At 41.2% G+C, this 14,374-nt stretch overlaps 1 protein-coding gene across 1 annotated transcript in view; it reads left to right on the top strand.

Annotated features, from left to right (window-relative positions):
- Positions 1-14,374, top strand: part of scube3 (signal peptide, CUB domain, EGF-like 3) — a 69,105-nt gene that overhangs the window by 41,755 nt on the left and 12,976 nt on the right. The window contains exons 6-9 of the mRNA XM_070910182.1: positions 976-1,092; positions 5,811-5,858; positions 10,910-11,026; positions 12,800-12,922. Coding sequence (XP_070766283.1) covers positions 976-1,092; positions 5,811-5,858; positions 10,910-11,026; positions 12,800-12,922 — 405 coding nt within the window. The remainder of the gene's footprint in view (positions 1-975; positions 1,093-5,810; positions 5,859-10,909; positions 11,027-12,799; positions 12,923-14,374) is intronic.

Raw genomic sequence — 14,374 nt, 5'->3', positions numbered from 1 at the left:
CTCTGTCATCACAGGTGTGTTAAAAGTGCCAAGGTTAATGCTCCCGAAGACACACACATGAACATACTTATGTCAGAAATCTTACTCTTCATTCATGTGTAACTGACGTGAGTCTGGTACTGTTTATGTAAGAAATGTCATAAATTATAAATAAATGTATTCACTTAAAAGTTTTTGCAGAATTGATTAAATGCAATAAAATAAGAGACTGTCGTTGTAGTTTGTAGGCTGAAGCTCTTATCCAGAGCGGCTTGCTCACAATGAGGGAGTAAGTCTTGTTCAAGGCCACCTCATCGGCTGTTGGAGACTTTAAAAATGTGACTCTCTCCTCTCAGTTCCTCCGCAACTCAAATGCAAGTATTTAGTCACAAGAATAAAAACATTTAGTCTGCGGAGTAATGACTGAATAAAGCCGTGATAGTGAGTAATGCAACATATATTCACCAGTGGAAATAGTGGATATGTAAATGAAGGCATGCCCTTCTTCACATTATGTTACACAGATTTTAATCTAAGCCCAGTTGTACACGGCTTTTAATAAGCAATAAAGGTGGCTTGTGTGCATCTACAGAAACGTGAGGTTGTTTTCAGCTTGTCTTTTCTACGCTGTTAAAATGTTGAGACTGAGTTGTGACTTTGTTAATCCAATCATTATGAGGACCTCCACGATAGGACGCTTTACGAATAGTATGTCTCCTTGAAGCCCTCTGAAGGAGGACTGAATACAGTCTGAATTGAGCCCGCAATACTTACGTCATAGAGCATACGGCCCAGAGAAAGAGTGTGTGTGATACTGTGGGTGTCCTGAGGTTCCAGCCTCACTACTGTCACCTCTCTACTGTCATGTTTCAAATAAAAGGCAGAAAATGCGGCAGAATGCTTAAAAAAAGAAGAAAAAAAATGCGAAAATGCTCAAAAAAAGAATGTGTATTATCCTGTTTGTACAGTTTATGTTAACTGTGTGCTCTTTGATAGTGACGTGTAACTACGGTAATGGGGGTTGCCAGCACATCTGCGAGGAGACGGACCACGGCCCCAAGTGTTCGTGCCACATGAAGTTCGTCCTGCACAGCGATGGAAAGACTTGTGTAGGTGAGTCATCTCACCCCGATACAACTACCAAGGGCAAGAAATAATGGCTTTTGAATGAGAAAATGTAGAACAACAAACAATTAACTCAGCATCCAATTTCCGACAGCAAATTTAATTAACGTTTGAAATGAGGTTTATGGTGATAAAATGCAAGTTTATAATTAAAGGCTGTGTTACAGTAGCTGAGACTTTTCTCTTGATCTGTGACATACAAGGACAAAAGGCTACCACCCACTGTGCTTTCCCTTCTGCTGCTGCTCCAGTAACCTCTTAGTTCCTGCATCTGCTTTGGCTTCTCTTCGTCCACCCCCTCCTCCTCCTCCTCCTCTTCTTCACTGGACACTGTGCAACAGCTCTCCCTGTTCCTCTCCTGTCTCTGAGCCATGTAGTCAAACGCACACCTTCTATTAGCCCTTGGGTCAATTCCTCCGTTGCTTCCCATTGGGGATTAACTCACACACCTGACCTAACCTTCCACTGGCATTTATCAGTGTTTGCCTCAGTTGACTTATGTTGAGTAAAAATCATTCAGCTACTCAAGCGTTCTGAAGGGCAGTAGAGTCAAAGCACAGGTCTCGATGAATGTGTGAGGATTGCGTTTTAGTCATGCAGAATTGCGCAGACATTAACAATAAAGTTGGTCAGGTGTAAATTTGAGGCTGACTCTCACTGCAGACAGGCCTTTATTTTATCCACCTATTTAACCAAAGTGTCATTAATAGTTTCTGTATACAGTACAAACCCATTTAAACCAATTGAGCAGGGCACTTTGCAGTGTTCGTAAACTGGGTTTGTAATGGAAGCTTCAGTGAGTTGGACAGGACATATTTTCATTGTCAGGAAGACAGACATAGTAATAGAATTACTGCAGAGCAGACTGGTGAGGTGGTTGCTTGGTTTCAGTGGCTGTTAAGTTTGAGAGCTTGGTTTGGGTAGCGGCTGATTAGCTCAGTGTTTCTGGATCTCCTTTATTACCGCAGCCCTGATGAGAGCCAGACCTATGTCAAGGTCTGGTCAGCCAACCTGTCATTATTGCTGTACCCTGCTAGGCCAGGGGGACGCCACAAAGTTGACCGCATCCAAATTATACGTCTTAGCCTGTCTTATTCCCAAGGCAGAGCAAAGGTACATTTGGTGTGCCAGTTTGGGAAGCAGTCGGCCAGTTAAAATCTCTGATTTCTCCCTCAGAGTCTGGGGTTACAGAGGTGGAGGGAGGGCTGCTCTGCGGTCGACACGGGGGCGCTCCATCTCCCAGACACTCTATTAGTTAATAAAAACCTCAATAAAACAAACAATCTGCCAAATGAACCACTGACGGGAGAGTGAGTGACAAGAACGTTGGAAGACCTTCAGTAAGGCACCACCACTGTGCACCAGGACTGCAATGCATGATGAAACGTTTTTCATGTAACACTTTAAAGGCTGCATCAGTGTACGCTGATATTTCAAGTTGGTGTGCCAGGTTTAAATACAATCACCTTATCCCTCCGGCAAAAAAATCTTATTGTTTTTTTGATAAATATGACTTGTTACAAGATGCAACAGCTACCTCTTTTATTTGTTTATTTCAACGCTTAAAACAAATGGTTTCTCTTAGAACCAAGAACTCGTATCCTAATCCTGAATTCAGTATTAAATGTCACAAAGGAATTAAAAAAAGCTTGCTGGGGTTGTTGTATTTTTACGCATCTGCATGACACGTAGTGATAATTACTTCTCAGCCACCGCATTTGGAAATAGTTAATGTATATAGTGTGGAGGGTATCCATAGCAACCACACAAAGTGAAAATCCACTCCTGTTTAGCTTCACTATTGATTTGGAAACGTTGATGATTCATTGAGTCTCTGCATACTTCATCCAAAAGGAACATGGGACATGATTACAAAACAGCTTTTGCCTCGTCAGTGGCTCAGTCGTTAGTCTGGTGGGCTCTTTCAGTATGCTATAGCTTCACTGTTCAATCCATCTTGTGGGGTGTTTCATATGCATTCTGCCACATTTTCATTCATTTTGTGGTGTCTCTCCTCACCCAGGCTTGGTCATGCATTTTGTAATAATACGCCACATGCTGCTCTGTTTGGAAGTGTTGGTTCTTTATCCGTCCTGTCTCACCTCTGTTGATACTTTGCAGACTGTAGGTGGGAATTTTAGTGTCAGCAGGGCTTTTACGGACGACACATATGCACCATCCTCTCTCTTTCATACACACAAGCACACACACACTCTTAGAGATATTTGTTCAATCGCCTCCTCAAACTTTAAAGTCAGATTATTGACTGAAACAGAAATCATGTTTATTTTGTGCATGAAATGTCTGTGCATCAAGAAAGTTCAGATATCAGAAAGGAGCAGCCATCATGTGGAAGCATTCACGCTGTTAGCACAGCAAATCATAAACATTCACAAATAGCAGGCAGATGCAGACATGCTCAGGAGTTCAATCATCTGAAGAGTTGGCCACACTATGCCAGACACACACACACACACACACCCACACACACAGGAAGAGAAGAGAGATGCATTTTATAACACAAACAGAAAGCTATACAAACAACCTCACAAACATACAGTACATATCCAGCATGCATGCATGCATCACATGCATGTAAACACATGTAGTCTACATGCATATGCCCATAACATAAACACACTGTGCTCTCATTTCGGGTGGTCTGTGCGTTCATGCTGGCGTGCTCAGATGTATCTCACAGTGCTCTGTCTTCTAACTGCTGAGAATCCTTGTTTCTGGACGCTGCATGTTGGGATTGGGACATGTTGCTCGAACTGTGGCAGTCGATGTAAACCTTGTGCATGCTTTGTGGTGTTAAACTGTTACTGTCAGAGTTCAGCGTCTGCTTCCTCCTCTGGCACCTCAAAAGAGCTCTGGCCCTGTGGATGTCAGAACGACCAATTCAAAGAGCACATGCTTTAATTACAGGGATTGAAATCACATAATAATAATGATAATTATTATACTGAAATAATGTTTGAAACATAAGTGAAATAGTGCAGGGATAAACACAGTAGTTCTTACCGCAATTTTAAAAAAGACCCTCAAAAGGCCTTTTACCTTTTTCCATTTTGTTGATGTGCTGAAAGGCCCAATCCGTCACCCCAGCTGTATCATGGCTGAGTGTACATGGGCCGCATACTAAATATGTGCCATGTAGTTTAGTGAAAAGATAAAATATACACTCAGTGGACCGTAGAAGTGGGATTCACTTGGCAAATTTGGCTTCTAAAATTTGGTAAATTAAAAGTGAATCAATTTAAAGACATAAATTATAGTTAAATACAACAAAAAAAAGACTTTCTGAAATAGTTTTGTTTTAATGACAGCACATATATTTTTACAACTGGGCCACTGACGGTGCTCAGAGACTCGACAGAACAGCCTAACAACATTAATTCTGAAATGATCTGACCATAAAAGACACCATAAAGTGCAGACATGAATCTGGCTGTCCCCGTCTTTCAGCTTGCAGCACTAACCACCTCTCGCTCTGTCTGTCAAGGCTCGCAGCGCTCATACTAACTAGCAAAAGCCTCATCTCACACACAAACAACAAAACTGCACTTTGTCTGCACCGTGTGGAATATTTATTTGCATGAATGCATGTTGTGAGGTAACACTTTTGCCTTGAGATGTCACCCTTTTCATTTTAGACGAGGACCTGTCATCATCAGTTTGTTTGATTTTGAAAAATAATCACTGCTGTTTGATCAGTTGTTACCAGTAAGAGGCTGTCTTTTCTTTTGCAACAACAACATGTCATTCTCTCATGTCATTATCGCCTCTTGCAGGTGTAATTGGACAATAATGATTTGTTTAATTCAGGAGAGATGATCCCCTCTTACCCATGCTATCCACCTTATTCCCAACCCCATGAATTAAGGACACATATTATTCCTTTTACTGAACTGGTGCGAGAGTTAGCGGTATGCTACAGGTGTCTTCTTTTTTTGTTGGAGATTTTAGGGAAATAAATAATGTGGGAACACAACCTGTCAAGGTAACCATAAATAGGATAATGTGACAATACTTCTACCTTCTAATCTACTACCTCCATGGAGGACGGCCTGAACAAGCGGCCTCGGATAGCTGCAACAAACAAAGTTAGCTGATCGTTAGCTAAAACTTTTGAGTTCAGAAGTTGTGCTGTTGGCTAAAATAAATTTGTGGTTTAAATAACAGTGTGTCGAACATAAACCGAAAATGAAATGGGATTGTTCCTGTCAGCAGCTTCCGTCATCTACCAAAAGAAGACGAATCCAAAACAGCTGACTTTCCTGCTACTACTGTGTCTACTGTGTCTCGTTTTGAATACACAAGGTTGTGCTCCACTTCATTTAATAAAATGGATCAATAAAGGATCAATAAAGTAGCTAAATATGCTACTGTGCGTTATCAAAGGCATCTTCCTCAGGTCGTCACCCCATCCTTTGGTAGTAGAAAGCAGAGGTATGATCAGTTTATCCCATTTAAGGTGTCACATCATTTATTTCCCAAACATCTCTATGAAAAGGGAAGACATTGTGCCAGTAATTCATATAAGCTATCATGGAGCTACGGCAATAAGGTGGATATATACGGTATACCACATCAGATTAGTTCTTGTCACATGTTCATGATTTACATAACACACGGATGCTGCGTGTACAGAGAACTAAAGTGGTGTTTTTACAATGTGTGCGTGTGTGTGCGCGTGCATGCAGGGGAGAGGAGTGTCCCGTCCCAGGCAGCCCCACAGCTGTTCCCCAATGGTAAATATGTGTTCCTCTGACTCCTCTCTCTGGGGGTCTGTGGGTGTGGGGAGTAGAGGAAGCTAACCTAGCAGACACTGATCAGGCCCTTCCCCTCCCCACAGGGGCATCATCCTTCTGACCCTTGACCTCTGACCCCCACCCGCTACCTTCCTCTTCCTTCTGTGAATGCCCTCTCAATAACAACCGCTGCCCGTGTCAAACCACACCTTTTCAAAACACAGCTGCAAACAGGGAGCCTCTGACCAGCAGGATGAACATTATATAAAGAGATGGAGATGTACTGTATCTAATATCGTCAGATAGAAAGATTTTTCTTGTTAAAATCATCTCCCTGCTCGCAGTCAGTCTGACAGTGGTGGCACTAAGTACATTTAATCAAGTACTGTTTCTGATTACAGTTTTGAGGGACTTAAGTATTTCCATTTTATGCCACTTTATAACAACTCTTGCTACCACAACAAGAGGCAAACATTGTACTTTTCACTCCACTACATTTATCTGACAGCTGTAGTAACGTTTGACTAATAACTTAGAAAATAACTTTACATCATTAAAGTTTAAACCAGTGGCTCCCAACCTTTTTGGCTTGTGACCTCTTACAATAAAGCAGTGCCTACTTGGGGCCCCTTGTCACATGTCAGATGTTATGAGTTGTTAGCCACCAAAGAAACGATTTCTCCTCGTAACTTCTCAGATGGTTTCATTTAAATAATTGTTCGAGGACCAAAGAAGTAAAATTATTTCACCCAATATTTCACAAAAAGATGCTTAATGGCCAGAAAAATAATACAGATTTTGGTTTGTTTTTAGTTTTTTAGCCCTGCCACATTAATCAAATTACATTCCCTCAGTTTTGTTTTATGTTGGTTGGGAACCACTCTGCTAAACTACCTAACTGTATGTAAAGTATTTTAAACTAGCTCCACCTCAACTACAACAGTAAAAGGCTGCTTACTCATTGATTAATCAGTATTAACAATCTGCGTTTTTCTTTTGCACTTAAATTTGAATGCAGGACTTTTATTTGTAATTGAGTATTTTTACATTTAACCACTAGTACATTTACTTAAGTAAAGGACCTGAATACTACTTCTACCACTGCAGTTTGATTGATCTACTGAATAAGTATGCATTCGCACAAGTGCAAGTAGCCTCTGTCAAAAGTCCAAAACACCATCAGTTTAACTGTGATGGCCTTTAAGTGGCAGACCAAAGTCTTTGGTTTTATTTGTGTTTTGATTCGACTGAAATGAGCGAAATTAAGCCTGCGCTGTTTCAAACACTCCGCCATGGTGTTCCTAAACTTCATCATCACGGCCTATTAGCTTTTGTGAGGGAGCCAATAATGTGTCCATGATTCAGCGCTGCTTCACACAAAAGATAAAACACAGAATCCCTCTAAACTTGCTTTTTCATGCACATGTAATCTTGTGTCCTAAATTGGTGAAAATAATCAATTCGAGGGAATATATCCATGTCATTCCAGTCCAGTTTCTGGGCCAAAAGTAATTTGTTTCACTACATTTGCAGTAAAATGAACAATAGAGATCATTTGGGGGGGAAAAGAGAGAAAAAGGTATTGAAACTTTTTGCATTTTGTTAATATCACTAATGCTATTTATCCCAATTTTCTGGATGAGCTGTGTTTTAATAGATATGACAAAGATGCCAGGAAAAATAAACTCATAAATCTGTGAGGATGTTTCAAACCCTGATACATCAAAGAGATTTACGATTTAATTATACCATGTAAGAGACTGAGGGAGGAGGCTTGTTCTCAGAGGAGTAGCCTGTTCAAGGTAAGAAGCGCAACAATAGTGTTTTTAAGTTACTAGTTGTTACTACTGTATGTACACTGAGTTTCCCACATGCTACAATACAACAGTCTGACCTATTTTAGAATTTTGTGTCCTAGTTTTTTTTCTCAGAAATAGAAACATTAGGAGCAAGAGACATATTTTGCATCCTCATTTATCAGTTTTTTTTCCCCCTGATTTCCTGTGTTACTGTACCATACTGAAACCAGCTCTGTGGTTTACTTTCAGAGTTGCACCTCTAGAGAACATTAACAAACTGTTCTCGCTGATTTTATTTTCTCATTGTGTGGTTTATGTTATTGAGAGAGCATTCACCTCAGAGCTTTAGTCTGATAGCAGTTGTACCTTCTGAGTAACTCCAGCTGCATGTTTGCTGTTTGGTCAAGAAAACAGTATTTTCTCTTCTTTTTGCACCAAAGCCCGGTGACCAACACATTCTGCCTTGTGCCTTTCTGTGAATTCTGTCCGCTCGCCCGTTGACGTATTTTGTTTGCGGTCGCCATAAATGGCTGATGACAAGCTGCATTGAGGTTGCTTGTCAACAGTTCTCATGTAAGTCAAGAAGTGCTGCAGCTAGAAGTCCTGTGGCTTCTGTTAAAAGATTATGTATGAAACGTATACTGCAGAGGCTCAGCATTAGACCAAACACCCTACACATCACACTGGAGAGTATTTACAAAAGTCTGCCCACTGTTACTGTAATTGCGGGTCCCAACACGGTTCACTGTAGATGTGGCTGGTGTGCATCCAAAACACACAAACCCACACACATACCAGAGCATGTGTCTCTCCCCTGTCTTCACAAAACCATAATGTCAGAAATATTTCTTTGCTCTCTTAACACATGATCATTACAGTTTGGTGAGATGACTGCCTGACTAAGCTTTTTGGAGGCATGTCCTGACACTGTCTTATCATCTCGTCTGCCAACTGTCTCTGCTCACACTTTGCAATTATGTGAAGCCACAGTGCTGCGCTCTCAAGCCTGGGTTGGGACTGGAGTATTAGCTGGAAGGAAAGGATCAGAGGCAGAATCACAGTGCTCTGCCAGCTACAGGGAGTAGACAAAATAATGAACACATCACAGAATAGGATTTCTGGATTAAAGTGAGTTTATGTAACTTTTGCTTAGCTGCCACTGTGGACACAAGTGGCAATTATGGGGTAAAGGTACATGCTAAAATGTAGTGTAACAGTAGCACAAGTAAAGAAGAGTCATAATGTCCTCAATCTGACTCCGTAATGTAACATTAGCTAACATTAGCTACATTAGCCACCAAAAGCTACTGGTTATTCCAGACCTATAAGACGCTACTGTATTGAATCTAGCAAATGTGCATTAAACTTTTCAACTGTAAGGAGAAGATTTTTTCACAAGTTCCATAGTCAATTAAATATTTATTTATATAGCGCAATATCACAAATCACAAATCTGTCTCAAGGAGCTTTACAATCTGTACAGCGTGCGACACCCTCTATCCTTAGACCCTCGATTCGGGGTAAGGACAAAGTCCCCAAAATAAAAAAAATTAGACGACACATAGTCTCACTTTAAACACACTGACAGACGCTGCCATTAAGTGCATTGTTTTAGGTTGAAAACATTTGACAGCTACAATAGAGGTTGACTTTTAAAAGCAAATAATCTTTGTAAACTGCATGAGCATCAGCCAAAGAAAAAAAAAGCAAATAATTCAAATTATCCAGGAAACTGTCATAACGTATACCAAACACATTCAAACTATATCGACAGAAGGAAGCACCGAGAGAGACTGTTGAGCATATGCAGTAGGGTTTAAAGGGGGTCCCAAATACTACTAATTGTCATGACAATCCACCTTTATAGTAGTGTTTGCAATGTTGACTCAGTTATTTCCAAAAGTGTTCAACTTATTTTTTATTCCACCCCCTGTGTATTAATATGTACCTGAAATGTGTCCAAGTATACTGATGCATCATGTTCCGCCTTCAGCAACAACATGCACTGAACTGTTTTGAGCTGTTGTCAATGAAACGGCTATAAAACATAAAATTACATCACTGTAAGCACCTGTTTTGCTTTGATACATAATTCCAGTCTACAGTTAAGTTTTTTATTTGGAGAAAGAGCTTTAGAAAGTTTCATTAAATCTGCTGCAGGCAGTGCAGTTTTAGATTTAAGTGAAGAGGATTAGGTGTTTCCCCAAAGGGATCCTCATTCTCTATAAAAAAAACCAGTGCGGCTGCATTCCCTCTTTAGTGCCACGTGTGAGATGCCATCTCCTTGCCAGTGTGAAGTCTTCGTCTACAGCCCATTAGTGAGAAGTGATGAGCTGTGCGGATGACCAGTTGCCTTACAGCAAGTTAAAGTGATTGTTCCAGGTCGCAAAAGTGTTTTCTTTTATTTGTTTTTTGTTCTGTTTTTTTGCGTGAGGCTTTCTATAAAGCTGCCAAAAACTATTAAGGCACACACCAGTCTCCCTTATGTGAGAACAAATTTCTCCTGTACTATTGCTTAAAATGAAAGTCTCAGTGAAATTTGTCACTGTCTAGAGAAGAGACCTCCGCTATCCCGTCTTGACTGACTACCTCCCTTTTTCAAATCAGTCTAGCCAACACAGGGGCCAGGTAGCTGAAATTGCTTTTTTATCCCCAAAATGCCTGGAAGGTTTTGTCAAAAACCAGGAAAAAGTGGTGGTTTTGTCCAAATCTGTCTGGAAGTCAAACCTCTGCCCTCATGATGGAGGGGAGACAGATGTCCTACAGTACTGAGGACGTTTAGAGGTCGTAATTCACCTTGACCAAAGAGAAGCAAACATGCACACGCTTTCATACCTTTACACACACACACAGAGAAAACGTGTGAAACCCTGTATTCGGCTGTGTTGGTTGTAATATTTTCTAATAGTGACTGTCTCCTTTCATTATTCACAAGCATCTCCTCAGTTCCCTCACTGTTAATCTCATCCAGCTGCTGCATTTATGATTCTATGTTCTTTATTCTTGTTTCCCCTTCATTCCTATATACTAGTGAGGACCTGAAACCCTGCTCTGCTTCCTATTTCTTGCTCCTGTTTGACACAACAAAAAAAATTGAATGCTGAATATAATAGTGTGCCATCCCATTGGTACTATAATACCAGTATGCATGTATGCTGTTTTGATGGGGAGAAATAAGTAGGTCAAGACAGCATCTACGGTGTACTTTTCTATGGGGGGTTTGTCTGACTGTGAGTGCTTGTTTCCCTGCAGAGACCTGTGCAGTGAACAATGGCGGCTGTGATAGCACATGTCATGATTCAGTGACAGGAGTCCGCTGCAGCTGTCCTGTTGGCTTCACTCTGCAGCCGGACCGCAAGACCTGCAAAGGTAAAGCATTACCATTCAAACCGCACCTGTCCAGCTGTCACCAAATTAATCTCCAGCTTGTTGCGTTGCCAGGCACATAGGAGCATCTTTCTCCACCTGGAGCTCGCAGGAATTATTATTATCAAGCTATTTACGCCCGCCCTCCCAGTTAGTACCTTTTCCAATTCTCTCTTTATAGATTACACTATCATTGTTTTGCACCCACAAGTGCTCCTCCGATGTCTGCATCATTACTGGTGCCACCTATCTTACACTACTTTCATCTTTTCAGCTGCATATTTTGAGTAATGTTTTGTCATGCCACCAGTTTTCTTGACAGTTTTTCCACTACATTACCATCATCCTCCTTTCTCAGTGTTGGCAGAGCATCCTCAACTCAGGCAACCAGCATACTGTATCAGAGTGTTTTTACATTATGTCTAATAAAATCAATTCCAAACTTTAGGGTAAAACTGAGAATTACATTAAATATTATATTAAACAAAGGCGCTACTGACAGTCAGAGCGTAGACGGCTTTGGAAAGAATGAGGACAATCTGTGTTTCCAGAAAAGCAGGGATAGAAATCTGTCAGCCTTCTACGGCTCGTAATGTTACACCAACAATGCTGATAAAAGTACATTGGCTTATATTAGTTTGGTTTGAGAGGAAACAAGAGAAAAACAAACCCAGGCAGCTCTGGCACAAGAAGACAGGGGCTTGCTGCAGGCCAGGCACTTCTGAAGAATGGAGACAAAGATGGAGCAAGGAAGGGATTATTTTATTCCATTTTCTGATGCATTTATTTCAACCAGATGATGAAGACTCCCTCAAGAGACGGACGCCTCATTTGTGATGATGATTCAGAATTAATCAGAGCCGCTGCCAAACTTGCCAAGCCTGCACACCATCAAAAGCGGGGATGAACACATGATATATCGATTGGGTATTGGCTACAGAAATAAAGAGCGGGGTAATCGGAGGGAGATGGACAATGATGATTTAGAGGCCTTACTGCCAGGAGGCTTTACTGTGTGAGAGCTGCATCCCATTACAGCCACACGCAAACTGATTTTAGCCCTTCTGAGGGCCAGTAAGGAAATCCCTGAAGCTCATTTCCAGTTTCTGCAAGACTGTCATGACCAAACACATAATCATCCTATTTTGAGTCTAGTTCTGCACCGTCAGCCCAACTGCCTTTGTTCTTATGGCTCCACCTCGCTGTTCAGATTTAACAACTTTTCATGAACTTTTGTTAAAGCTGCTATAATCAATATATTTATATAAGCAATGGGTTGCTTGTATGTCAGAGGGGTCACTCATAGTGATCAACCCCCAGAGAAGTATGACCCAACTGTGCAGTTCCCCTCAGCTCTACAGAGTGTTTCAGCGTCGTTCAGCTCAGTGTTTTCCCACCCCAAACCTTCTGTTTTGGTTCAGTCTCAACGCTCTCATCACTGTTGTTTCAGCTAAAAACCTTTAAAAAACTACGCTACCTGCTTACCACTAAATGTTAGCGACTAGCTGGTGAACAGACTGGAGCATTTAGCAGCTAAAGAGTTGGTGGAGATCAAAAATACAGCAAAAAGAGGGTGAATATTGGAGCGTCCAGAAACACGACTCCAAATGAATGATAATGTTCCTCCGTAACTGCTGGATGTGTAAATGAGCAACTGTTTGCTAACAGGAACAATATGTCAGTGTTCAAAGCTTGTTTCCACTCTTTCTCTCTTTTTCTTTTGTGATGGGTGATTTGATGTGATTTCCACTCTTCTTGATGATTTTCTGTCCACAGACATTGATGAGTGCCGTCTTAACAATGGGGGCTGTGATCATGTGTGTCGAAACACAGTGGGCAGCTTTGAGTGCAGCTGCAAGAAAGGCTACAAGCTTCTGACCAATGAGAGAACTTGTCAAGGTAGGTAGCCCTTTTGACTACCTTCTGCCACATTTTCCTGTGGGCCGCTACCCGAAAGCATGCCCTCAACACTTTTTCTTATAGTGATTTTTGCATTGATTAGCAAGAATGGTAAAACAAAAATGTCCTCCTAGTGGCACAAAAACAAGCCCCTCCGGCCTACAGAGAAGCCAAACCAGCCCTCTCTAGCTTGTTTGTCTGTTACATTTGGTGGTAGCCGTCGCTCAGCAGGAGCCGGGAGGACTAGCTGCAGAACAAATAAAGAGTTTGCCATGGCCGAACACAGGTGTGGGGAATTAGAGCGCCAACTCTAAAACCTCTGGTTCTTGGATGAATCAAGCCACTACAGAAACATCTGGTGAAAGAAGACAGGCAGGCTAGGACTGCGGAGCCGAGCTCGGCCTCTCTCCGAGTGGAAAAACAGATGACATGCTATTTTTTAATTTTCTTTTCTTTATTGATGTGGTCAATCAATATCCAGCCTGGTACACATCAATGTCATGCAATGGGTTTAGAATTGCTGCACTGAATCACATCACGCTGCACACAGAGCGTTAACATCTTATGTGGTCAGTGAAAATATACACGGTTTTGCAGCCACTTTCTTGTCACTTCAAATCTATTTTGCCTTTCTCTCATTGTTTGGAGCCAAACAATGCAAAGTTTATTTTGCCCAAATAACACAGATATCTGAGAAAATGTGCTCTGTGCATGTAGGAATGTAAATCACAGCTTGTTGTCTGTGGCACCATGCCTTAACCAACTCAGCCATGTGCTGTTTGGGTGCACAGGGGCAACTTTGGAACAGTGTTGTCCTTGTTTGGTGCTGTGTGTTTTGTCTGGAGAGGAGTGTTGTGATAAAGCTCACCTCCTGTTGAGTGACGAGGTGTTGCCAGGCTCACACACACTCGACACTACTGAGTCACCTGTCTGCTCCTTATCCTCTCCTCTCATTCCTTTCATTTTTCTCAACTGTGGAACGAGAGCCAGGCAAAATAAAAGTAGAGTGCCTCTCAATAAAGGTTGAACTTTATCTTAATGGTTTCTTTTCAACTGATTCTTACCCCTGGTGTTAGTATGCAAATCTGTGATTAAAGGGGCTCTCCAGGGATTTAGTATTGCACTTCCATAAAGTCGGGGGACTCACAAGAGACAGATGGAAAAAAAAGAAAGGTCGGGATTCAAAGCAGCAGATCATGACTTTTAGTCTGGAGTATGAAGAAAACACTGGATCCTCCATTTCTCATAATGCAATGTGATAGTGTCTTATTTTTTCTCTATTGAACAATGAATTTACAGCAAGGCAGGGTATTAAAGGTCCTGAAAAAGAAAACATAAACATTCAAAAGTAAAATTCATGAAAATCCACTTTCCAGAAAACAATTCTCGTTGTACTGTAAATCCCTAAAAATATATGAATTTAAAATGAGATGTGTGTAAAACTGTACAAAT

The sequence above is a fragment of the Enoplosus armatus genome, chromosome 8 (assembly GCF_043641665.1).
Source record: "Enoplosus armatus isolate fEnoArm2 chromosome 8, fEnoArm2.hap1, whole genome shotgun sequence".
Lineage (NCBI taxonomy): Eukaryota > Metazoa > Chordata > Actinopteri > Centrarchiformes > Enoplosidae > Enoplosus > Enoplosus armatus.
Note: the sequence above shows the minus strand (reverse complement) of the source record. Positions and strands in the feature narration are given on the sequence as shown.